At 36.4% G+C, this 26,734-nt stretch overlaps 1 protein-coding gene across 9 annotated transcripts in view; it reads left to right on the top strand.

Moving 5' to 3' along the window:
• The window catches only part of PRPF40A (pre-mRNA processing factor 40 homolog A), a 29,313-nt gene that overhangs the window by 597 nt on the left and 1,982 nt on the right, over positions 1-26,734 (top strand). Inside the window, exons 1-25 of one of the 9 annotated variants that reach the window (XM_026058288.1) lie at positions 1,445-1,530; positions 3,258-3,468; positions 4,570-4,650; positions 7,684-7,714; positions 9,795-9,817; positions 11,606-11,707; positions 11,809-11,919; positions 12,392-12,512; positions 13,728-13,752; positions 14,101-14,418; positions 15,303-15,411; positions 16,493-16,557; positions 17,188-17,352; positions 18,038-18,146; positions 19,744-19,894; positions 20,712-20,845; positions 21,636-21,750; positions 21,889-21,992; positions 22,180-22,296; positions 22,830-22,967; positions 23,551-23,646; positions 24,192-24,278; positions 24,368-24,464; positions 24,571-24,632; positions 25,826-25,960. In XM_026058288.1, the coding sequence (XP_025914073.1) occupies positions 3,259-3,468; positions 4,570-4,650; positions 7,684-7,714; positions 9,795-9,817; positions 11,606-11,707; positions 11,809-11,919; positions 12,392-12,512; positions 13,728-13,752; positions 14,101-14,418; positions 15,303-15,411; positions 16,493-16,557; positions 17,188-17,352; positions 18,038-18,146; positions 19,744-19,894; positions 20,712-20,845; positions 21,636-21,750; positions 21,889-21,992; positions 22,180-22,296; positions 22,830-22,967; positions 23,551-23,646; positions 24,192-24,278; positions 24,368-24,464; positions 24,571-24,632; positions 25,826-25,960 (2,706 nt within the window). In that variant the 5' untranslated portion in view covers positions 1,445-1,530; position 3,258. Of the gene's footprint in view, positions 1-1,392; positions 1,531-3,257; positions 3,469-4,569; positions 4,651-6,320; positions 6,427-7,683; positions 7,715-9,794; positions 9,818-11,605; positions 11,708-11,808; positions 11,920-12,391; positions 12,513-13,727; positions 13,753-14,100; positions 14,419-15,302; positions 15,412-16,492; positions 16,558-17,187; positions 17,353-18,037; positions 18,147-19,743; positions 19,895-20,711; positions 20,846-21,635; positions 21,751-21,888; positions 21,993-22,179; positions 22,297-22,829; positions 22,968-23,550; positions 23,647-24,191; positions 24,279-24,367; positions 24,465-24,570; positions 24,633-25,825; positions 25,961-26,734 lie in introns of those variants that run through there. The other 8 variants (XM_026058289.1, XM_026058284.1, XM_026058283.1 and 5 more) reach the window with 8 other exon arrangements.

Genomic DNA, 26,734 nt, shown 5'->3' with positions numbered 1-26,734 from the left:
AGCGCCCGCCGCCACCGCGATGCAGCCCGCGGCCGCGAGGAAGCGGAGGCTTGGCCGGTGCCGGCCCCCACCGGCGAGCCCCGTGCTGCGCGGGTCGGCAGGGAGGAGCTGGGACGTGTTAAACGGCGTTTGCTTGGCAGGTCCCTCAGCAAGTAAAAAAATATATATATACACGTGTGTATGTATATAGCGATATTGAGAGGGTATGCGAAGGATTTGAGGAAACATTGCACTTACGCTTGCAGCTCTTTGGAGAGCATCCGAGACCTAGTAAATCCGTTAGCATCGTGTCCCCCATGAGGTTCAAGGAACATGCATGTGTATGTATGTGTGTATATATATGTACATGAATATATGAATCTCTCTCTCATATATATATTTTGATTACATTCTTAAGTTTCAAACCTTTTCAGTTGCTTGTGGCTTTTGCATAATATCCCCTGCCCCAACTTCAGAGACTGGTAATATTCATGCCTTCGGGTACCCCCCAGAAAATCTTCATAGAATAATTGTTTTTAAATCATGAAAAAGAGGTATTACTTGCTTTTTTTTTTTTCTGCTAAGGATCCTTCTCAAAAAACAACATTTTGCTTAAAAATAGCTTTCGTGTTAATAAGCTAATGGATACAAAATACACAAGTAAGATGCAGAGCTGAATTGTTTGTCTTTCAAAATAAAGTGCTTTTAAGTCTTTATCCTAAGGCATGCTTAATGCCTGATGCGTCTGACTAGAATAGAAGGCTTTTAATACATTCTGGTAGTTAGTCTCTGAATATGAAAAAGAAAGTCCTCTATGTTTCTGTGTGTTTACAGAACAGATTTTTTCCGTATGCCAGCTTTTTTAGTCCTATTACTGTGACTATTCCAAGTATAAGAACAACCACAGGATGCAGATTTTTAGGAAGATACAGAAACAAGGATTGTAATCAAGGTAGAAGCTAGTTCAGCCTTAGATGTAAGAAGAAAAAGATATGTTGGTGATTTGATTGACTTCTCTGCCCCAGGGGTACTTGCATTAATCTTAATTGTATAGAAGAGTATGCAGAAATAGTCACACACAAATTAAGTATGTGTTTCTATGACAAATTATAACATGAAAGATGTATTTTTTTTTTCATTTGGCTGTTGGTTGTGAAGTTTTAAATGCATTTGTTAATTCTGATGATCTCCAGCTCTACAGATCCTAGAAGAGTACTCTTCTAGAGTATGATTAACACTGGAATTGACTTGTAAACATTTCAATATAATTGTCCTGCTTGCTGTCTGGCAGCGTTAAGCTAAAATTGACTGCATCATTTCCAGTGGAGTGTTAATCTTAATGCTTTTGCATTTTAGGGGGATGGGAGGGTTGCTGGCTTTGTGCTAATTTTTTTGTTTGCTGATGTCTTTCAGATGGGACACCCAGGCATGCCACATTATCCGCCCATGGGAATGCACCCTATGGGTCAAAGACCACCTAATATGCCACCAGTTCCACATGGTATGATGCCTCAGATGATGCCTCCAATGGGAGGACCACCAATGGGGCAGGTAAGGCAGTTTTACTGAATCTTTTTCTTTCTTTCTTCCCATAATGAGGTCAGATAATTCCTGAGGTAGGTAAGTCTCATATAGTAGCTTGCAAACAATAATGTGAATAATTCAGGATGTTTTATGCAACCATTCCTATCCATGTGGAAACTCTTCTCGTTTTAACAGGTAATGAAAGTGCTTCACAGTTTTGGAACTTTAATTTTAAATAGTCATAGATATGAATCCATAATTTGTTTTTTAATAAATCTTTTAGATAGTTTCCTGTAGATTTTGAAGAAGTAAGGTTGTCCTACTAAAAAATACTAGAAACATAAAGTAGTGTTTTTTTTCATAGGTAGTAACAGTAGAGAACTTCTGTCTCTTTAGTTCTTGGCTCACTCTTACATCCAAGCATGGCCAACAATTATAGGGAGATGCAGGGAAGAAATAAATAAGATCTGCATTTTTGCAGTCTCCAATATCCTAAGGGCTGTTTAGTTCTGTATAATATACTGGTGGTGCTAGTGTAATGCACAGTTTGAAAAACAAATCTGGCTATTCAGATTGACAAGTTTGAAAGTGGGTTGACAAGTAGAGTAGCCAGACTCATATCCATGCTTTTGCAGATTTCAAGTTTTAATTTGAAACCATGAAAGGTCCTTTTCCATGTAGTTTCTCATTAAGTTTTGAACTTCTGAAAGAAGCAATTCTCTTCCTGGATAGAACAAATTCTCTAATGATGCTACTTGTAGTAATGGTTTGCCTAAGTAGAGATGAAGTAATGTTGGCTACACCAGAGGGATAGATTAGACCAGACTAGTCAGAGGATGGTATTAAAGACTGAACCTTTGAGAAGAGCCCACAAGCGCATACTGGCAACTCATTTTCTTCCTTTGCAGTACCTTGGATAGAGCATGTGTAAATATATATATATATTTTTTTTAAAGTTAGGGTATACAGGCTTGATAGGAGCCTCCAGCGTGGTTTTGCAGTCTGTTAGAGCTTATGCTCTAAGACTAATGCAATTTAAAAAGATAAGGAGGACTCGACCATTAGCATGATAGCTAATCATGTGGGCTTTTGTGTATTAAAAATGTCTAGCAATTGTTTTTTCTTCTGCTTAACAGTTTTTTTTCTCATTTCTGTTCTGTTGATCTTATTCTCACGTAATGAATATTTCAGTCTTGATATTTTAGTGAACAATATAAATAGAGAACTTACTGATTTTTTGTTAGATACAGAGTGAAAAGCTAGTTATGTGGCATGGCAAGAAGAGATTAGAGGCTCAGTGACCCTGTGGCCATAAGGAGGGGACAAGAGGCTAATATATTCAGCACAGTAGTTTTAGTGCAAGAGTATCAGCTGGTGTTGCCTTGTTTCCTTGGATGCTAAGCTTTTTCTTGCAGCAGATACAAGGGATTTACTTGTGACACTTAGCATGGATGGGATGTTCCTGTAGCTTGTTTATCTCCTTGCTGAGGTGAACCCCTGTAGACAAGTAATTGCTTTACACAGGACCTTAAGCAAAAGTAATGGCCTACCATCAACATAATGGAAAAGAATTGGGTCTCTCTTCCCATGTATTTTTCTCTGTGGACTTGGGGTCAGCGTTACTTGGAAACTGAGAAGTACATAGGGTTTCTTCAGCACCTGGGCCAGGGCTTTTAAGAAGTTTCACACTCTCAGAGCCCCCTTAGTTGCAAGTAGCAGTGGGGCAAGAGTGCTTTCTTCTCCTGCTTCTACAGGATGGCAAGGAATAGGAGGGGGCCGCCTTCCAGTCTTTCCTTTCTTCCTCACCCTCCCAAGAAAACCTTGTGGATTGAGGGTGGAGCAGTAGCCCTACCAAATATCCCTCTCTCCGCACAAGAGATGCAAGATGAGGAGAGTGGTAACCTGATGCTCCCTGAAGATACAGGGGGATGGGGTCACTTGGCCAGCCTGCCAAGGACAATAAAGGTAAAGGGGGACAACTGAAAGGTTGAAGGGGGTTGACTTCTCAAGACCTATTTGGGCTAAGTGGCCAAGAAATCATGTTGGTAGTGACCTAAACTATGTTTTGTTCATTTTGCTGCTTCTTTATGGCTCACCGGTTCTTAAAAACCAAGATCAACAAAAATTATAGGAAACACACAAAATTAAAACTTTTTCAGTAACATTTTTAGCAACTTCTCAGTGCATCAATTTTTATTTCCAGTGGGTAACTCCTGTGTATAATGTGTTGTAGTGACCATCCCTTTGAGAGTATAAGCATAAATATTTGAGCAAAAGCTAGCTTATCTAAGTAGCAGTTTTGTGGGGTTTTTGTCTCATCAGACCACACAACAAACTCGGATATAAGTCTAGACTCGAACTTTTCTTTTGTATGCTATGGTATGTCCCTGTTACCAAGCTCATGTTGTTTTAAGAAAAGTCACATGGTTTAATACTGTATATCTGTATTAATGTTTTTTCCATACGTTTTGAAAAACAGTTCAGAAGCAATTTAGACCTTTGATATTTAAATATGACAGCTCTTTTCATCATGAAAATGTTTACAGAAACTCTTTTTTCTAGTATCCCTGTAAAATGTTTCTTCTACTTGCAGAGGTAAGAGGAGAGGGAGACAGGTTGAGAGTTGCCAAAAGTTACAAATGGAACTAATTGTAGACTGGGTTTACCTTTTCTTTGTTTAATAGCTTCTGTGTGGCCTTGGAATTTTGCAGAAATCTTTCCCACAACCTTTAATTTTCCTGTTTTAGTGTAGGATTTCAATAAGAGCATATTAACAGGTCACTCATCATTTGTTATTGTTCTTTTGTAATTTAAAACAGTTGTCTTTACTAATATTTCTTATCAGACCTTGGAATATACTGTAGACTTGTTATTCCTAATGTCCATTCTGTAGGAGTGTAATGAAGGGAAGCAGAATTCTACAACTCCTTTAACTGTGTGTTGTAAAGTGCTTGTAAGGTTTGTTTGGGTTAGAAACTAGTACTGTGTGATTATTTTAAAACAAAACAAAAAAAAATTGGTGTTAAAAGTATCGTAAAGTGTATTTGAAATACTGTTTACTTATAGATGCCTGGAATGATGCAGTCAGTAATGCCTGGAATGATGATGTCTCACATGTCCCAAGCTGCTATGCAGCCTACGGTTCCAGTGAGTATTACTTACCTTTTCTGTTTTTTAAAATTCCTTCATTTCAATTGCTTTCATTACTTCAATATGGGTATGCATTTGTTTTCTTGAATTGGATTATGAAAAAGGTCTTGCTAATTGCAGTGAAGTTTTATCAGGCTTTTGAGTTCTTGTAAAATGATAACGAGTTCTCTGTGAGAGGTGGAACTAGTGATTCTTGGCATCCCGTGGATTTTTTCATAGCCTTTAAACTCTTCACTGTAACCATATCTCCTTTGTCCTGCTATATCTCTTGTGTTTCTGCTTCCTATAATGCTTCCTCTTGGCTCCTTCCTTGTCCCTTACCTGCTTGTATCCTTGGCAGGAACAGTGTGAACTCAGGCTGTTTGGAGGTATGGCTAGTTGCCTGACCAGTACATTTCTGATTTTTAAAAAAAAATTTCTGAAAATTAGCACATTTTAGAACTTGAGGAAACTTTGCTGAAATTGGAAAAAGTATGAAGAAGTTATCTGGGTGGAAATGGAGAGGGAAGAAATTGCAGACATTATAGACAGAATTCTCTTTCTGGAGAAGAAAGGGTAAAATTCTTTCCTATGAACATAGTCTGTTGAGAGATTTAAAGGAACTTAAGGAGGTCCATGTAAAACACTTCTTTCCACTTAAATTTAGAAATAAAAATTTTTTTTTTACTTTCTTGTTAGGCAGATAATGTCCCCAAGTCATATTTCATCCTTGTAGAACTCTAAAGTTTTCTACAGTGCTAAACACAGAACCTTTGCTACTGCCTTGTTGATTATTTTTAAAAATAAAAGCTGGTCAATGCTCCACTTGTTTTTCCTCATTGAGGGTTTGCCAAAAAAGTTTTTTTTACTTATTCTACTAAATAGGTTACGTGTAAGCAGACATTATATTAAACAGTCCACTCACCCCCACCCTGGTCTCTTAAGCCTGTTGGACAATTCAGCCACAGTTGTGAGAGAAAGATCACAAGCATACCGAGCTTCTACAAGTAGAGAAGAAACTGTTGAGGAAAAGGATGTAATGTCACTTTGACATGCACTGGATAACGGAGAATTCATACCAAATAGAGGATATTAATTATCTTAAGAGTGGGGAAGAGTCTTCAGTTTAATGTTTGGGCAGATGCTAGAGAATCTGCCCATTAGTTAGAAGTTTGTTTCTCACTGCTGTTCTCTGTTGTCTAATGGGACATGAGTGTATGTTACAGCCTTAGTGTAATTTAAATAAAGGCAAATTCATGGGAACCATTCTTCATTGAAAGTTCTTGTGCTCACGGTACTACTTACTAATGCACTAAATATTTTAATAGCTACCTAGTAGGCAGAATGTTAGTGATTTACCCTGTATCCCATACTGAAGTCAGCATGAATTTCTGGCAAGTGGTGCTTATGGAAAATTTTGAAAGAATTTCAGCCCTTCGAAGAAAAATCTTTAAAATGCTATGCCCAAACATGGTTTTAGAAAGGGGCAGGGTAATAGTGTTAGCTCAACTAACTTTGAATATCTACTGTATATTTTAAATATTTTAGAGAGAAGGCACATCTTTTGGTTTCCAGATGTCTTAGGAGTAAATTTTGATTGAATCAGGTGTGGATATGTGGTATTTAGGAGGCAAAGTAGCACAGCAGAGGCTTTCAACTTTTAATTTCACTCTTAACCCTCTTGGCAGTGATAGCTGGAGATCATACCTGTGCGCGTGATATCAGAAGGCATTTGTCTGTCATGGAAGCATTCTTCTACCTCCCTGCTATGGAAGGTGTGCCACAGCCTAGAAGGTGCTTTAGAAATGAAAGAAAGTTTTTACCCTTTTCTAATTTAAAATAATTTGTAGGTGAATAAAAAATTGTGGCCTTTGTAGCCTTCATGGTTTGCTCAAGAAGTTTCATCAGATTTCCAGCTATCTGATCATTTTCATAGCTAGCTGATGAAAAATATGCTGTCTTCAAGTGTAAAATGTGATCTAGAACTCACTGAGGCCAGTTGGATTCTTTATATTGATGTCAGTGCTCTTTGGTCTTGACTGTGTTTTATGTGAGTATGTTGATCATTCAGAGCACTGTTATAAGATTCCTTATCTGTTTTGTGATCTATGTAACTGTTTACTTCCAAAAACTGATTAGAACTAATGTAATTCCTCAAAATGATGATTTCAGTCAGGCAAGTGCTCTTACAATACACGGCAAATTATCAGGGAATTTGGAAAAGTAAAAATAGGCACAAGAACAGAAACATTAGAAGGATTGTTTATGAGCGTAGACATATGCACACATGCACAGAGTAGCTGGATTTTCTTAATATACAGAATGAGCTTTAGGGTCTTAAATTTCATAGTGATTCGTCCTGCTTAATGCTGTTGGATTGATTTGAGGTAATACGGTTTCTTTTCTTTCCAACACATTTTTAGTTTGTTATTACATGAGGGATTTTTGTTAATAACTCATAGAAGAGAACTGAAAGATAAACCCTAGTGGATGATAAACCTGTAAGCTGTATTTTTGTCTAAAGAAAAAGAAAGAAGCTGGGAAAAATTTATTTGAATTATGTTGATCTTTTCTTAGTTTGAAATTCTATCAGTAAGAGTGTCTCTAAGACCTTTAGTTACTCACAAGCAGTTTTAGGAATGCAACAATTTCAACACTTCAGTACGTTTGAAGGTGTTTGCTTTTGGCAACATAATTGTAACAGAATTCTACTAAGCTACTCTGGCAGAAATTCAGAAACTCATTTTCCCTCCCCTCACCCCACTGCCTCGGAACTACCCATTTGGGAGATAGAGATGTACTGAAATGATGTCAAGAGACCCTCCGGTGTAGATTATTGCATGTGTTGCCTTTCTGAAAATTGGTTTGGTCTCCCTAATCATTTCTTTAAGAAGCAGTAATAATTAGGTGGGTGATGGGTGGCTAGGAATCCATATTTAAGATCATAGAGAATTTTGCTGCTGAAGGAACTTGTTGGATATGTACTATATTTATTAATGCCTTAAGCATTCAGTCCAATTGTAATTAAATATCTGTCGATTGTTTCTACAGCCAGGAGTGAGCGCTATGGATGCACAAGTAGGTAAGTATAAACAATCTGCTCTAATTTCAAAATATTTCACCAAAATTAGGGGAAGTACTTTAAAATATTTTTAAAACTATACTTTTGTATGCAAGATTTTTTAATTTTTTTTTTTTAATATTCATGGAGGCATGGGAAGCAGACTGGTTTAATAAAGTTCTTGGATTTTGGTGGACATTTACGACTAATTAACTTCTGAGATTAGGGAACAGCAGTGCAAGTGTTAAAGATAAAAGATTTCTTGTCAGTGCCTGTAGTTTGTCGGTGTGGATCTGTACTCCGGCTACTTTCTGTCAGCTTCTCGGAATGTAAAGATTCCAACAGTGCTTATTTAAGGACACATTCCAGCTTGTGCTTATACCTTTTTATAAGTTAACCAAAAGCTTACCTGCTTGCTTGAGTAATGGCATGCATACTTAAAAATAAATTGTGCTGAAGAATGGGGGCCAGGCTTGCTTATTTTGTTCTCATCTGAACTGGAAAGAGACTTGTTGGATACTTTTTCCAAAGAGTTCTGAGTTGAATGCCCTTCACCATATGGAATTACAGCTTTTTTATCCCATATAAATAGCCTGTTTAGCCTTCCAATAACTGACATTTTCATTGATTCCTATGGAATCTTTATGTATTGTTTTTTCTTTCAGACACTGTATAATTTGAGTTTTAACTTTAAAAAAGAAAAAAAAATCTTATCAATTTTTTTTTTTTTTTNTTTAATGGTGCAGGCCTGATTATAACAGAAATGTTTAGAAAACGTCTATAAAAATGAAACAAGAAAGAAATTAAGAAAATGATGTAAAGTGAAGAATTGTTTTGTTACACTTCTCAGCTTTTAAAGTTGTGTTCTTATCTTTATCTTTTATCTTATCTTTGTTTTGTTGTCTTTTTAAATATACTGGTCTTTTGGGGTGATTTTTTTGGGGGGGAGAAAGTGATTTTCAGAACTGGGGTGGGATGCAGTCACAAGGTCATGAATGTTTGGTGCCATTGAGGGTGTCCTGGTCCCCTCTGCCCAGCCTCCATCTGCAGCTCCGAGGGGCTCCAGTGTTCCACAAGTCCTCTGTGAGATCTGCCAGGCCCATCAAGTTTCTCAGATACATGGGGCCTCTCCAAGTGCCCCTGGTTGCTTGTGTTTAGATACCTGAGCTCTTTCTGAAAAGATGAAGAACTTTTTTCAATATTTAAAAACACACTTGCATCAGCTAAAATGATTGAATAATTTTAATACAAATGTCAGTGTTTCCCATGATGAAATATTGATAAGCCCCTCCACTTGCATTACTACTGCTCTGTCTATTGTGTGGTGGATGTCATCTCAGTAATCTCCTTCATGTTTCCACCTGTCCTCATTAAAATGATCATTTCTAAAGTTCCCTTTGCATCAGACTATCTGGACATATGCACTTTCTACTGTTTTCCACTTTTCCTCTTCCCCTTGCTCTTTATCCATTCAGATGCCTCTCAGCTCTCTAGTTGCTGCTTTGAGCTTCAGGGAGTCTGAAGCTTGCCTTATCTTTCAGGAGTCTGATTGTCTCTTAAGCCAACTCCTTAGTTGGGTTTCTATCTAGTTTTTCCTATCTATCTGTCTAAAACATTTCAAGAAGGGTTATTCCTTGTGGAAAGCAGACACCAGTGGATGCATCTTGGGCTTAATGAACATACAGTTGAGGAGCATTTTTAGTGTTTAATAGAACTGTTTCATTTTTTATTTTTGTTTGGAATTAACAGAAATCCTGCTGTGTCCACAGCTAGTTCTCTAAGGAAAGCAGCTGGGAATTGGTGCATAGAAGCTGTAACATTCAGCTACAGACTTGAGTGGAAAAAGGTTAGATTTTAACAAGAGTGATGTAAATCCACAGTGGCTGAAGAGAGAAATGGTGCGGCTGGGGAGGTGAGGAGGAAGGTTGTCCATACATGTCTCATGTCAAAAATTCTGCTTTTCTTACACCTCAGGATTCATTAGGAGACACTCTGGTCAGTATGAATTGGAGAATGTGGATATCACTTATTCTGTAAGCTCAAAAATAAACCAAACTTAAAAAGTAGAAATCCTTTCTTTTTTTTTTTTTTTTTTTTTTAGGCGTTACACCACCTGGAACTCAGGTAAGTGAAAACCAAAATTCTCTAAGTTTTTATTAGAATTGTGGTGCATACTTGGGCTTACAGGTTTAAAAAAACTTAACATCTCCTTTTCTTTCTTTATTCGGAGTTTATTTACTTATCTAGCCCTGGAGACTTAGACCAGCAGTCTGTAATTAGTGTTAAAATTAATAGCTCTGAATGCATTTGTTCTGCTTTGTTGAATACATACAGTTTTCATGATCCGTTGTTTGTGGCAAAGTAGTATTTTGTTATTGAACAGAATTTAGCTTGAACTAAAGTAGGTTTTATTTCTGGTGTGTTTCTGTTATTTTTGGAAATTGGAGATTGATGTCTGTCTTGTGTCTGACTTTTTTTTTTTTTGAACAGCAAGCAATTAAGAACCTAGATACCTATGTTACTTTAAAGCTATTTTCAGATTTAAATCTTTGCAAGTGTCAGGCTAGACAGTTATTCAAGGTAGAGTTTGGGGTTTTATTTGCACTGACAAAGAACAAAGATTGTTTCTTTTTTTTATTTTTATTTTCCTGCTCCTTCAGTGATTGCTTTAACAGATTTGTATTTTACTTACCTTTGGTAACTTTTTGTGTGTTGCATACTAATAAATATTTTGATTTGGCAGTTCTGACGTGTACAGCAGAACTCAGGCCATGGATAAGTCCCCTTTGCTGTTCCCTGACATAGTTGTGTTTAGCAGGAGAAGCCAGGTTCAGGTTCTGGCACCATTCAGGCCTCTCTGCTTTTTTGGGCCCTTTATTAGGGATGCCAGTTTACTGAGAGTTTTGTAACCAAACATTGCAACAATAAAAAAACAATAGCCTAAATAGTTACTAGCACTCATTTTGAAAACATCACTGTGGTTCTTGAAGAGTATTAAGTACTAACCTTAAAAGAATGGTTATCACTGCCACTTTGTCAATACATTTTGCTGCTACTTCGTAATTCAGCTTAACTTTTTATTTCTCTCCATCTTGACACTATTTGAAATGTTATGGTTTTACTAGCATCTCCTTTCATGCTTTGGGAACATAGCATAGTTCAGTAGCTTAAATAGGAACAAATACTGGATGCATTGGATGAATGGGAACAAATACTGGATTGGATGGAAGGGGATTAACATTTTTTGCAAGCAGTATGGTGATATGCAGGCAGATTCACTTTATTAGGATTTAAGTTATGTACCACTTTTCCACAAAAAAGAGAAGCAGCTGGTGGAATACCACTGGCACTGTAGCCCAACTTATTGAAATTTTTGGATCACGAATCAGTATGACTCTGTAGGTAGGTAAACAGGTGTCATTTGGAAGTAATCTGAAAATTTATCTCACTTGACACAATGAATGACCATGAACAACTTCAGTCACTATCAGACTTGCATTTAAAATTATGCAAGTGTCAAGTTACGTGTTTAAAAGATACCTCTCAACATTTCCCCTTTAGTTTCTAAGATGGACAAGAAAGTAGTTTGCTTAAACAGCTAATAAGTGCAATCTTTTAAAAAGTCATGCTACTTTGAAGATATCACAGTGTAGACTTTTGTTTGTCACTTCCACATTTGGGAACCTTGTACCTAGCTTAATTATTAAATATCAATTGTCCTTTTATTTCTGGGAGACTTGCATTCTGTGTAATTGAACAAGGTGGTTGGAACTTGCAGATTCCAATTTGGAACAGTGGAGTCAAATTTGTTTAGATTTTGTTTTGCTGCCTTTCTTTCAGTACTGAATTTTTTAATATAGTTAAAATACACATGCAAATGGAAAACAAATTGTAACTGGAATGTCTTTTCAGAACTCTGTTTTGTTTCGCCCTCAGACAACACATCCTGTAGTTTGTGCAGCCCAGCAAACCACCACGACCAACAGTTCTGTTAATGAGGAGCATTCTAAACAGGTTTATCTGCTTTCCTCTTGTATTTAAGTTTTATAGTGGCTTTTGATAGCATTTGAATCACAATTACTATTTAACCTTAATGGTGTATTTTATATTCCTAGAAATCTACATGGACAGAGCACAAATCACCTGATGGAAGAACATATTACTACAATACTGAAACAAAGCAGTCCACATGGGAGAAGCCAGATGATCTCAAAACGCCTGCTGAGGTAAACTAACTTCAAATGGAGATTATTGTACTGTGTATGAGTTTGTGTGCAGGCAAGAATTTACTAACTTAACTATCATGCAGTAGGATAGCTGTACCGATAGTTCCCCCCCCACACACTCATTGGGAGCAAGCGCTTAAAATAAGGAATGTTTCAAAAATGTTTATAAAACAGCTATCAAATTCTTTACATTGGTGAAACTCGAAGCTGCAAGGTGGGCAAAACTCTAAACAGTTTTTATCAATTTTTAGATAGATTTTCCTTATGAAAAGAATTGCATTCTTTAATACCTGGATAAGTAAGGTGTTTGTGTCACTAGGGAGAATTTTCACTGGGAAGTATATCCCTTGTATTCATTGATCCTTAAGTTATTTCTTGGCTTGGTGTTCGTGGCTCACTTCTTTTAGCAATGTTTTTAATTTTAAAATACCATTGTAAGTTTGTTTTTATGTTTTTGTTTTCTTTCCATCAGCAATTGTTGTCTAAGTGTCCCTGGAAAGAGTACAAATCTGATTCTGGAAAGCCCTACTATTATAATTCCCAAACAAAGGAATCGCGCTGGGCAAAGCCCAAAGAACTTGAGGATCTTGAAGGTAATATTAAAGAACTTGAGCAGGGAGGGTGGAGGAGGGTTGCAAGTTGTATGTATGCATGATTTATGGCAAGAATTTGGTATCAAAATGTAGTGGTTACACTTTTGTTAGAAATGAGACTTACTGAAATAACCCATATGCAACAGAGTTAATCCTGTCTCTTCTGTGTTCCACTTCATCACCATTCCTTTTTCAGTTATACCTTTGGTTTTCCCTACTTATGTGGCAGCACCATCAACTCCCCCTCGTGTCCCAAAGTAGCAACTGAATTAGGACTTCTAACGTGATGTGGCTTGTTGAGGGCTATGTCCATGCTCTGTCTCATGCTGTGTGTATTAACAGTTAGGTGATGCTTCACATCTTTCATCATTTGAGGGCTGTTACAGGATTTCACTCTTATTCAGCCACCAATTTTGGAAACTAGTAGGAACTTCATGTGATTTGTTAAGGGGTTCATGTTGCTTGGGGAAAGAAGAGAGGCAGAGAGGCAACACTATAATCCTCATTCACTTGGGAAACCAGGATAAGAGGATGTTGGACTTCTGTAGTACTGCATAACTTACAGTTGAGTAAGGTTCATATTTTGTTCTGGTGTCTCAGAAGAACTTTGAAAACAGTAATATATCTTATAGTCAGTAGTGCCAGTTGTCTGCTGAAAGCCAAAATCATGTGTAGGGCTTTGCTTAGGTAATATTTCCTTTTAATTTTTGACAAAATACTTTGTATGAAACTGATGTGGCAAAAATATTAGTAAAATTATAATGCTTTTATGTATTATAAAAGCAATGTTCCCTTTTGTACAAATGACACATGATGATGTGCTCTTGTTTTTCACTCTTAGCACAGTTTTGTTTGATATTGTAAGGGAAATAAGACTTTGATAAACAAACTATAAAATCAGCTGGGGTAAGAAATAAATGCGTAAAAAACACTACAAAAAATAAAAGAAGCGTCAATGACTGTGCCTTTTAAAGCTGAAATAATTATTTTAAACTGAGAAATCACTTTTTAAATCTACTATTCTTCATTTAGTAGCGTCTCTAAATTTTGTTCCAGTCTGAATTGATTTTTAACGGCACAAATACTAAAATTAATAGCAACAAATATTTAAAGCTATACTTCTATAAAGTCATGTTAATGATAACTTTTTTCCTTCTATACATAGACTTATTTTGAAGCTATATTTTGATTGTTTTTTTTTCCTTTCTTCTTTAGCAATGATTAAAGCTGAAGAAAACAGGTATTTCTTTTTTAATATTCTATGTTAGACTGCCTATTGTTTCTTAAACATATTAATCCTTGCATCTCAAAACATGCTTTTTGCAGTTTATTTTCATTCCAAAGAGTGGTTTAATATATAAAACTCAAATAATATATTCCATCTTTTTTTTTTTCCTTTTAACCAAAATCCTTGACCTACATTTCTTATTCAGATACACAATTTCAATAAAGCAGCTCCTGTCTTGGAGCTGTCCGGGATTGTTCTGTGTTCTTTTTCTGAGACATAGCTCTAGGGAAATGGTGTTTTTCTATGCCATTAACTTGTCCTGTGCTTGTATTGACTGTTCCTGTTACTTGATATCTACAGCAGCAAGCCCGAAGAATCCACTCCAACAACAGCTGCTTCAGCTGCTGCAGCAGAAGTAACAAACACAACCACCACAGCCACAACTGCTGCTGAAACTGCCGCGGCTGTTACCACCACCACCGCTACTCCTGCAGCAGCAGCAGCCACTGAAGCAGAAACTACTGCAGCCGCTTCTGGGGCAGAAAATGAAAGTACTGCCACAGCCGCATCTGAGGATCAGGGACAGCAAGCGACTGCTGCGGCTGCTGGGCAGGAGCAGAGTGGAGAAGCTGCAGCTAATGCAGCAGAGGACTCTTCCAAGCAGGAGGCTTCAGGAGAGTAAGGAAAATTGAAGTATTTGGCTTTGCTGCAGTTTTGTATGATTTCTTCTGGGATCTGGTTTGTCTTCAATAATAGGTGGCCAGGCTTCTTTGAGAGCTGGCTGTTTTTGGAAATGGGAGCATGACTCAGTGGTAGCAGGGAAGAATGAATATGAAAAAGGAGGAGTATCAAATCTATTTAAAAAAAGAAAAATTATCACCTTCCACCCCAAAGCTCTTAAACCCTACAGAGAACCACTTGTGGCTCAAGCACTTCATAACTGGATGATAGGTGGAGGAATTTCCTGGGATAACATGCTTGCCCTGTGTGTTTCCTCTTCCATAGATCTGTGCAATTGGCTATTGTTAGAAGAAAATGCAGTGCTGAGTAGATCTTTTATCTGATCCACCATGGGTGATCTTATAGAAATGAGATCCTCTGTTAGAAATGGAGAATTAATTACATGGAAAATTATAGCTCATGATTTTATCATTCAAGCAAAAAGGGAACAAGCTAAGGGGGATGATAGCCAGAAGGAGATAATTAAGGCCGAGAGGGGTATTTTTAGGCACTCCCCTTCCTGTTACACCTGTGTGTATATTGTTTGCACTCCTGCTGAATTTCAGGGTTGTATTTCTATGGATAGTTTATAAATAACTTGAGCAGGTAGCCAATTGCATAAGTGATAATACTTCCCTAAAATAGTCATATTATAATTATTAATTGTGTATGCTGTCTGTACTGAAAAGTGTCGTACAAATTATGGTCTATTTTCTTTTTTTGAGTTATTAAAAAATACCTCAAGCCTCAAAAAATGTATCCGATTATGGTGTTTTATGACTCTTTAGTGACTTAGAAAAAAAATTGCCTAAATAATAAAATCTAGTAATTTTTGTTTATAGTGCTGCTCCAAAGAAAGAGGAGGAGGATGCCCAACCAGTTAAAAAAACCTATACATGGAATACAAAGGAAGAAGCAAAACAAGCATTTAAAGAACTGTTAAAAGAAAAGGTATTTCAGTCAACATTTCTTAATGCTTTACAGAATTACAAAAACTGCATTTGCCAAAAATTGTTAGGCTACTTCTTTTTACAAAATGTCTCAGTGTTGTGGAAGGTGACTTTTGTACTAGACAAGAAACAAGGGGAAAGAACACTACAATGAGAACTATACATAGTTTAAGCCTTTTTCAGAAACTCTTTGGGTGGGTGGGGGTGTTAGATTTTCTAGGGTTCTCAGTTTGTTTTTTTTTCGTTACTGTCTTTCTTTCACATGATCCCCGCACTATAATGTAAACTAATACTACAACATTTGTCCAGAATCCAAAGTGGGACTGTGAGTATTTGTGGACAGCAGCAGTAGATGCTTCAGTGACGGACAGTGCAGAAATTCATCTGGAACATGGGAAAACTGTTAGGTTTAGCATGCAGTGTTCCCATAGGATTGCATTTGATTTGGGAGTAAGGGATGAATTAGGAATGAGAATGAACATTAAAACACCTCTGTCTTTAAGTCAGTTTTTCCCTCGCTTTCATAAATTCTTACTAAAGCTAATTTGATTTAAAGACAGAATTTTTCTCTTATGAAGCCATAATTCTGAAAGTATATATGTGTTATTACAGTTATAGTTTTAAATGTACCTCACTGTTGGACAAAAATTTTGGTAGCTGAAGTGTTGCCTGATACCTGGTCACTGAATTTGTCATCTTTGTCCTAAAGGTGGAGGTGAGGTGGGAGTAAAATGAGATCAGCTTTGTTTTTCCCTCTGTGTAGACAGTATCTGCTTGTGTTCTTTGTAGTGAGCAGTAGTAGTAGAAAAATTTCTGAAAGATTTCATTTGTTAAAATGACAATAATCCCCAAAGTACCACGATTCATTTTCCTTGCTGAGTGTTTAAAAAAAATAAACAAAATTTTATAACGAGCACTGTTGTCTTTGTATACTAATGTCTGTTGACATAATAAAAATCTGTTGTGAGCCTCACCTCAAAAGTTCCATAGTCTACTACTTTTTTCTAATGACTGTTTTTTTAAGGAATCGGTCATTGTTGGATGTGCCAAATCTAATTAATAATAATTTAATGTCTTCACAGCGAGTGCCATCCAATGCTTCATGGGAGCAAGCTATGAAAATGATCATTAATGATCCTAGATACAGGTACTGCTTGATTCCTTTCTCATTACATTTGTACACAAATACTATTCTAAATACTTTGACTTTACTAATGTAACTTTTGATTGCTTTGAATGATATGTGTATGTCTGTGAACATGGTGCTATGGCCAAGGCACTGTGTTACTTCATTAACTAAAGAAATGTGAGTCCTAGGTTTAATTTCTTTGATTTGGAAAAGATGTGGAAGTTGTTGGTTGTATCATGTGATTTATATGATTTCCTTGGAAATAGAAGCACGTTTTTATAATGCGGTGCTGAAGACTTTCTAGGTTACTACTTGAATTTGGTGCTGCTGTTCACACTGGCAGCCAAGTGGCTGATATGCCTGATAATACAGTATTCTGTGAAATGTGTAATCACAGCCTGAAACTGTGATTTGTTTTCTGTTTTATTGTTAAACTTTTATTAGTAACTGCTTTTTTTATTATGTTTTAAAAAAAAGCCTCTTTCGTTAAGCTGAGAGAGATGGGGTGATGATTATTTAATTTTGTCTCAAAAGTCTGGATTGTTCAAATTTTGTTTTCTTTTGGCTCTTCTGCTTTTTTTTTTCCTCTAATGTAAGTCCCTTTTTAAATTTGCTCTTGGTGTTTTTTTTTCTCCCCCTGATTTGAAGTGCTTTGGCAAAGTTAAGTGAAAAAAAGCAAGCCTTCAATGCTTACAAAGTTCAAACAGAAAAAGAAGAAAAAGAAGAAGCAAGATCAAAATATAAAGAAGCTAAAGAATCTTTCCAGCGTTTTCTTGAAAATCATGAAAAGATGACATCCACAACAAGATACAAGTAAGATCAATCTTGAATGAAGTTTTGGCCCTTGCTAACTTGCCAAGTTTATCCTTAAATTTTCCTGGCTTGCTCTTGGTGAATGCTAATCTTCGTATAATGCTCAGCCCTTGAAAAGCCTGTAACTAAAATATTTATAGGAACAAAATTATTCTCATGTCTGTAGAAAGCAACTCAAATGCATGGTGTGCTGATGGATGATGATGTTGCTGATAACTTGAGCTTCGAATAACTAGAAATAAAACAAAACATGTTGAGGTGTTTTGTATTACATCTGCCATTAGGAGAAAAGCAGATCTGACAGCTTGTTCTTAGAAGTCTTAACAGGATACTACATGAATGCTATTAAATTCTTGTATGTCTAATGCCAAGAATCTCTTTGGAGGTGCAGCTAGTTACCTTCTGAGCAGAGATGGAACTTTCTGAACTTGAAAAGTTGTTTAAACCTACTGTGTATACATAGTACACATAGTAAGAGATATGTGTACCATTAGGAGTGTGATAGCCCTGTCAGTCTTTTAAGCCCATAGTAAATACCATGTCAGAGAGAAAATTGGGGAGCTGCTGTACAAAAGCATTACTGCTTATAATGCAGTTGCTCTGTGTTATTGTAAGCCAATGGGATGCTTTAAGTTAGTGTTTGCCAATAAATTGTTACATGCTTTTTTCTCTTTATTTTGTGTAGAAAAGCTGAACAAATGTTTGGGGAGATGGAAGTCTGGAATGCCATCTCTGAGCGTGATCGTCTTGAAATTTATGAAGATGTCTTGTTTTTTCTGTCTAAGAAAGAGAAGGTAACTCTTTCAAACCTAATTTTTCACTTGTTATCTGTAAATTAGCTTATGCCACTCAGGAAAACAATCTTGCAAGCAGTGTAGGATCTTTTAAAAAAAGTTAATTCAGCATGTTGTTTAGGGACAGTCAAAATGCGAACAGAAGGGGAGGAATCTGTAGGACAGCTACTGAGAACGAAGCAGGAGCATTGTTGTGTGACTGTGAACCACATACTGGTTACGTTGAACAGGTCAGGTTACCCCCTCTCCAAAGGGAGAGAACTAGAGAAGGTCACAAAATGCAGGCAAGGCTTATCAACTCTGAGACGCTGTAGAGAGTGCTCTTCAGTTTAGAAAGATGTGATAGGGGAAGGGAAAAAGGAAAGGAGTACTGATGGAACTCTTCCAAACTGACTAGTTTTGGAGAGGTGAATTTGGAGACGGTTCCTTATTTCTTATTATACAAAATGCAAGGGGCATTCAAATGGAGTTAGCAGGCTGAATATGATAAACCATTATCTAAATAAACCATAGGAAATTCTGTTTCTGCACAGCGTGTAAATGAAGTTTTGGAACTCACTGCTGCAGAATAACATTCTGGAGATCAAAATTTCCTGAAAAGCTAACTGTCTGAAGCTGGGCAAGCATGCAAGGGATAGATCACTTTTCTGTTCTCATAATCTTTCCCTAATTCATTGTAGTCTGCTGGTAGATGGACAAGATATCTCTGATTTGACCCAGTATAGCAGTTATAATAGCAGGTTTTTTGAAAGGTCCTGCTGCTTGTTCTTACTGAGATATGTTGTGGCGAATTCTGTGTTTAATTTTTAGTATGTTTTTAATAGATTATGTGATAGCTTTTATTCTAAACTGCTCTGAATCACGTGGTGAAACTGTCATGGGCTAGACCCTCATTACAAAAAATTATATTTCCTTTGACATTAGTGGTACTGTACTGACTTTGATGATTTGGTCCTAATTGTATCTGGTCAGTTCTTCTCCACTGAAATTTAGTAGCTGCTTTGCTCTGATGCTAGCACTTACCAACATCCTTGGGCAGATAGGAAACAGATACGTGATTAAAAATGAAGGATGTAGCAAGACTATTTCTGAAATTATGATTTAACTGAGGCTAGTGTTAAGGTCCACATTTGCCCAGAACAAAACAAAAAAAAAAAACCCCAAACAGGCAAACGAACAAAAAGGGGCAGCCATCCACCCAGCACTGTTTAAGTTCTATGATTAGCACCTGTTTTGGATCTGTTCTTCAACAGCACAGTGAATCATAGAACTTCCTTGCAGTACTGACATTTTGCTGAATATACTGGCAGTTTCCTAGCAGCATTCCAAAGACGAGCTGTGTTTTATGGGCTTTTCTCATCTATTGGGAATAGTCAGAGATTATAGTATTAAAATGACATATATGGGGATGACAGTGGTAATAGTACATTTAAAAAAAAAAAAAAAAAGGTCCAAAATGTGTCACATTGTTTTACATGTGAACAAAAGGTTAATTTTGTGTTTTCTTTGAGAACATACTGAGGGTCATGTATTTTTTGTCTATACAACATCGAATTACAAAAACCAAACAAAAAAAAAACTTGCTTATTTTTCTCAGGAACAAGCCAAGCAGTTACGAAAGAGGAATTGGGAAGCTTTAAAGAACATACTAGATAACATGGCTAATGTCACTTACTGTACTACTTGGTCGGAGGCTCAGCAGTATCTGATGGACAATCCTACGTTTGCAGAAGATGAGGAACTTCAGAGTAAGTAAAAAGTCTGTGAATTTCTTCTGGAAGAGGGAAGGGATCTGTTTTAGTAGTGAGGACTCCTGCCTCCTGGATATGGCTTGCCCAGTCAGGAGTGGCTGTGGTAGCTGCTGAGCAGCCTCTGTAAAGGAACCTGTCTTTTTTGACTCCTAGGAAACAAATATCAGCTTCAGAAACCATTACTGATTAATCTTGATGGTAAAGCAAGGGATATTTTGTCATGAGGGCTGGATTGCCTTGGTAGTTGCTAGTCTCTGAAATTTGAAGAATTAATTGACAAAATAACCAGTGTTGCAACCACTTACACTGCCTTCTACTCAAGCGAGGCCCTGCTTTGTTTAGCATTGTTTTCCTAGAAAGAGTAATCCTCATCTAAGTTTCTAAATTCTAATGGAATTGCAAAAGGTAGGAAGGTAGTTTTTTCCTTTATGAGCAGATTTTTCTCATAAATGAGTCTTTTAAGAGCAGCTCATGACTTTATACAACTGTTGAAGTATTTGACAAAGATTTCCATTGTTCTTTTTTCTGTCTTGTATCTGTAAGACACCTGTGGAGATGGAGGATGATACACAATTACTCATGCACAGTACTTTTCTCATAAAGACTTCTGTGTTCCATGTTGTCAATGATACTTCAGCAGTTTGTTTTGTTTTCTGCTGCACAGGTTTCATATTCTTCAGTGTTCAATATATTTTCCCCTCGCTCTATTAACAGTACCATTTGGTAACAGTTATTTCTTAGTAAGAAACTTTCCACAGTTTAGTAAGAAGAAATGACTAATTTGTAATCTTTCTCCTCTATTATCCGTTGCTAGATATGGATAAGGAAGATGCACTGATCTGTTTTGAGGAACATATCAGGGCACTAGAAAAAGAGGAGGAAGAAGAAAAGCAGAAAAGTTTGCTTAGAGAAAGAAGACGACAGCGTAAAAATAGAGAATCTTTTCAGGTTGGTGAATCTTTTTCTGACTTAGACTTGTCATATCTTCAGATACTCCATGTGCTTATGATGTCTTAAAATAGGTTAATGGGTGCATATAATGAATCATTACTCAGGAGATGAGGAGTATTAGCCTGGTTAGGGTACCAGTTATTTTTCTTTATTATTACATTATTAGTGTGTTTGCCAAACAGGATGGTTGCATACATGTGAATAAATAAAACTACAAGTGGTAAAGCTAGCTTTTGGGGGCTATTTTGTTTTCTTTTAAATCACCTATTGATCTGCTTAAATATAATCTCAAACTGAAGTGCAATATGTGATTGTAAAACTCATTGGATATAAAGATGCTTTAAAAAAAAAATCTATAACTATTTTTTCTATACTGAGTTTTTCTTTGCTGTACGTTGTTGCATTATATTAGTCTTTCCTTTGCATTATATTAGTCTTTCTCCTGACTAGACCTTGGCCCTTTTGTTTTGAGTATTACAGAAACACATATTTGAGTGACATTCTTACCAGTTTTGGTAATTTTGAGGGGAAAGAAATTGCAGTGTAATAAATCTGCTGGATAACTGCCAAGAGTAGGGGAGAGTAAGAGCAAATAGATTTGAATGGTAAGGAAATCCAGTTGGAACATTGCGAATGGTGGAGGAAATCAGGAAGAAGTGATAATATCTGAACTTATTTTTAAATTACCAAAATTCCATTTTTGTTAAAAATGAATCAGGATTATTTATTCCAGCTGTTAGCACAGTGATACGTGACTACAACTTTCCATTTCGCTTGTGTTTGGTAGATATTTTTGGATGAATTGCACGAACATGGACAGTTACATTCAATGTCCTCTTGGATGGAGTTGTACCCAACCATAAGCTCTGACATCAGATTCACTAATATGCTTGGTCAACCTGGTAAGAATACTTTCTCTTCCAACCTATAAAAAGTAATATAAAGATTTGGGGGGGAATAGACCTGGGTTAGTTGTATGTTTTCTGAATTTCTTAAAAAAATGCAGCTCTTTTGCTAGAGCTAGCTTTTGACTTATCTAGTTTTTTCATCAGGATCAACAGCGCTAGATCTTTTCAAGTTCTATGTTGAAGACTTGAAAGCACGTTACCATGATGAAAAGAAGATAATAAAAGATATCTTAAAGGTGAGGGGAGAAAATGCTCCACTGTGTGGTTTATTTTTTGATAGCAATGTATTCAAGTCTGTGAAATCAATAATTGAGCTCTTTGCTACTGGGAGATGGGGTTACACATTGTGTGGATGTCATGTGCATTAGAGCTCATGTGAGAGTTCCTAACTTACCTGATGACAAGGAGGCAATTTTCTTGCAGGATAAAGGATTTGTGGTTGAAGTGAATACTTCTTTTGAAGATTTTGTTACAGTCATCAGTTCAACCAAAAGAGCTACTACTTTAGATGCAGGAAATATCAAACTGGCTTTCAATAGTGTAAGTATTAATATATAGAAATATTTTTAAAATTCTAATATGAAATCCCTTATAAAACAAGAATTGGCATTTATTTTCACTGCACTTTCTTTTTTGTGTTATGACTACTTTCATAGTATTTGGGAGATGTTGTGCTTTAGAGGTGCTTATCCTGATATCGGTTCCCAAATACAAATGGTAGAGGTAGATTTTTATTCAAAATATAAATACTCCATCTTGAGAAGAGTGGAAATTTTGTGGTAGGAATTAATAATGTCCTCATATTCATATGTAATTTTTCTTATGAAGGCATTTTTTTTTCTTGTTCTGTAGTTCTGGCTTGCATCAGATATTAAGTTGTCTTTTAAATTCTCTTTGAGAAACAGCAGTTGCATGCTTTAAAAATAAGTGAGTGGCTAATTTCCTGTAAGCCCTTATGACAAATAGAAAATTCTGAAGCTGAATTATCGCTTTCCAAAAAATGCATGAAACTGAACTATTAGTCTTCTCTTCTGATGTCTTTCAAATGTTCTCACAACTTTTATTTGATGTAGCTGCTGGAAAAGGCAGAAGCCCGTGAAAGAGAGAGAGAAAAAGAAGAAGCTCGCAAAATGAAGCGGAAAGAGTCTGCCTTCAAGAGTATGTTGAAACAAGCTACACCTCCAATTGAATTGGATGCTGTCTGGGAAGATGTACGTATTGTCACTTAATTAAGAATTTTTTTTTATTATATTCAACAGGCCGTTGCATGCTAATGTTCTTACAAGTAAACCTAGATTCTCTAAGCTGTAGGTCTTCTAGTGTTTCTCCATTTATATAAATTTAAGACCCATCAGAATAGTCCTGTTTTCTTCAGTAAACATTTGATGTGAGTAACCTTATTGATAATTCTACTGATACTTCAATTTGAATACAATTTAAAAAAAAATGCACACAAAATCAAAACTTAACTTTAAACTGGGTGCATTCTACTTAGTTAAAAACTTAACTTTTTTCTGTTCTGTTCTTAACCTTTAAAAATCTTCCCCCTCGAAGTATATTTTGTATAAAATTACATGTTTTACCAGGCTTACATAACTTAAATGGCTTATGCAGGAAAAGAGAGTCTGTTTTGGTTGGATCCTTCCTCAAATGTGAAGCTGACATTTAAAAAAAAAAAAAAAAAGCTTAACCTTGTAACTGTACAATCTCTTTCCGTAGGTGAATCATCATTATGTTTTTTAACTTTTAAATGGCTGCATTCATATTAGTTTTTCATTGTTGCCATTCTTACAGATCAGGGATAGATTTGTGAAGGAACCAGCATTTGAAGACATCACTCTAGAGTCTGAAAGAAAAAGAATATTTAAAGATTTCATGCATGTGCTAGAGGTAATTCTTTATTTTTTTCCTGATTAGAGAATATCAAAAAAATTCTTAGTTGATTGACTCTTAAATTATACAGAAGGGAGAAAGATTTAACAGAATTCTACTGAACTGCATTATTTAAAAGTGTGGATATTAAAGCTTTTTTCCTAGTTAATGTGAGTTTTGATTTTAAAACATGTACTCCTTGGGGTTTTTTGTTTATTTCTGTGGAGTTTTAAAGAGATTTTAATATGGCACAATTTCAGATTTGTCAAAGCAAGGTATGCACTATGTTCTTGGCCACCTTTGAGCAAGAGCTTTAAATTGGAAGCATTGAAGCAGTGGTCCAGGTGTACATAGTAGAAACTGTGTGCATCCAAACCTGAAGCTGTGTGTTTCCTTGCTCCTAAATACTTTTTACTACAACTTTAACATCGCAGTACTGATAGCTTTTTATGTATTTTTAAACTGCTAGCATTAGGTGCTTTATGGATGATGAGAAATATCATTACAGTTTCTTGCTGTATCCTATAGACCAATTATAACATTTGGATTCTCTTGTATTCTAGCATGAGTGTCAACATCATCATTCAAAGAATAAGAAACATTCTAAAAAGTCTAAAAAACATCACAGGAAGCGATCTCGTTCTCGTTCGGTAAGTTGTTTCATCATGTGTTAAAGCCTATTTCTGTAACTTATTTGTAACGCTGTCTTATTGCTAAATACATTGCCTTGTGTCTCAAGGGCACAGAGTCTGAGGATGATGACAGCCATTCAAAGAAGAAAAGGCAGCGTTCAGAATCTAGATCAGTTTCTGATCGTTCTTCCAGTGCAGAATCCGGTATACGATCTTTTTTTTTTTCTTTTTTTTTAAATGAGTGTTACTGTTTTGTTGCTGGGTCTTAATATTTTTATTGATGTATTTTTGTTTTTCCTTATGTTTGCAGAGAGAAGTTACAAGAAGTCAAAAAAACACAAGAAGAAGAGCAAGAAGAGAAGACATAAGTCAGTAAGTGCTGCTAGCTATTTTTGAGTTGGCCAAAGAACTCAACACTTTATGCTTTCAGTAATCCTTTTTAGGTGTTTGTAATCATCCAGCTGCCTTTATAATAGGGACTATGTGAGACCAGACATGAGAAGGGTTTTGGTAGCAAAACAACTTCAATTCTGTATAAAATTAAATTATTCAAGACTGTTAAATTTGGGGGTTTTAACTGCAACCATTCAAGCAAACTGAAGATTGTACTAGTAGCCTGGCATATGCTGTTTATTGCTATTGCAGTCCTTGGAGCTCACTGTTACCATGGAGTGCTGGAAAGGATCACAGTTGTCTTTTCCTTTTGCCTCATGTTGAGCATCATTCCTTTTGCCTGCTTGGGTATCGGGGTTTTGTGTTAGAAGCTTTGATATCAAAGTGACTAGAGCATCAAAAGAACCTAAAGAGTAGAAAGCAAGCTTTCACTTTGTGTACTAGTTGAGGCCAAGGAATATTTTTGGTCATGGGTGAGGAAAGCTGAGTCCCCTGACTCTCATGTTGCTGCAAAACTGATGTATTCTTTTTTCTGCAATTCTTTTTTTTAACATTTAGCTGTGCCCCTCAGTGGTAGCCCTCAGAAAGGGGGGAAAGGCGCTAATTGTTAGGCATTTGAGTAAGATATTACTAACAACTGTTGCAACAAAAACAGGGCCACATAAACTTGGCAACAATGAGATAAAACGTGGAATAAAAATCCAGTCACAGCACCTAATCCCTTTACTATATGGTTAATATTCCAGTAAAAACCAAGCAAGCATTCAAGTATGGCCAGCCAGCCATGTAACAGAAGAATGTTTACCAGATTTCACCCCTTCCAGAGGTGGTCTTGAATAAATGGCATTTGTGTACATAGAGACTTATTGTGTGGCCTCCAGCATGCCCCATCCTTGCATGCAATGAGAATGGGAAAAGCTGTGTATTTAACAAACCCTCTACTTTTGTTTTCAAATCACTTTAGAAGTGTTTTTGCATTATTTATTTCTGCCATGGTTAATAGCATGTGTTTAATTAGTAGCCACTTGGAGCAGTTACTTTCTAATACAGCCTATATTAAAAAGAAGTGTTCCCCCCTGCCCCGAGTTATGGGTATTGGATATATAAATTATTCAGTATGTTAATAGAATGGGTGTGCAGAGGCTTTAATATTTTTCCCTTTATTTATACAGGATTCACCAGAATCAGATATTGAACGAGAGAAAGACAGAAAAGATAGAGAGAGAGAGAGTGAAAAGGATAGAGCTAGACAAAGATCTGAATCAAAACATAAATCTCCTACTAAAAAAAGACCTGGAAAAGATTCTGTAAGCTTTCTTGTTTCCATTTTGTATTTATATCAGTGGGATGCTGTAATACAGTACACTTGCTTTATAGATTCATAAAGGGTTTACTTTCTTAAGCAAAGAGTAAAGCTTTATGTTCCATTCCATTTATATATGAAGTGGACCAAATGTTCCAGCAAAAGTTAAAATCACACAGATCCTATGCCCTCATTTAATGTTTTGTTATTGATGTGTGAAATTACTGTTTGGGTAAATACTATTTATTGTTGTTAGTTGATGTAAAAGTGTGAATGAGGCATATTATAGGAAGTATTGAAGCATAGTCCATACTGTTACAAAATAGTCTTGATGATTAAATGGGCGAGGGGGGCATCTAGTTTGCCTAGATTGATCTAAAAAGAGATGAGCAGCACAGCTGGTGAAACACCTGTGTGACTCTGGCACATGTGTTCTAAACTTTTAGTAGTTTTGTCATTATTTTAGTAGTTCTAGTGCTGGGCTGGTGCTAGTCTGACACTGGAAGAAAATTTTAGTGGAACAACATTCTCCTGTTCTTGGGCTTTTCGAGTTGGGAAATTGTGGAAGTGTGCTTATGACCGTGGTCTTGCTCTTTGTCGTTGTTCTGTGTGTCGCTTGTTTTCAGAGGTGTTTAAAGCAGTATTTTCAAAGAAGTATACAAGTGTTTGAATGAAAAATAAAAACTTGGGGGAGGGAGGTGTTCAGCGCCTTCGGGCATCTCTTCGGGGGGAATTATTGCATCACTCCGGTTAGGTGGATGGCGCGGGTGATGTGTCC

Source organism: Apteryx rowi, unplaced genomic scaffold, assembly GCF_003343035.1.
Source record: "Apteryx rowi isolate R43461 unplaced genomic scaffold, aptRow1 scaffold_145, whole genome shotgun sequence".
Lineage (NCBI taxonomy): Eukaryota > Metazoa > Chordata > Aves > Apterygiformes > Apterygidae > Apteryx > Apteryx rowi.
Note: the sequence above shows the minus strand (reverse complement) of the source record. Positions and strands in the feature narration are given on the sequence as shown.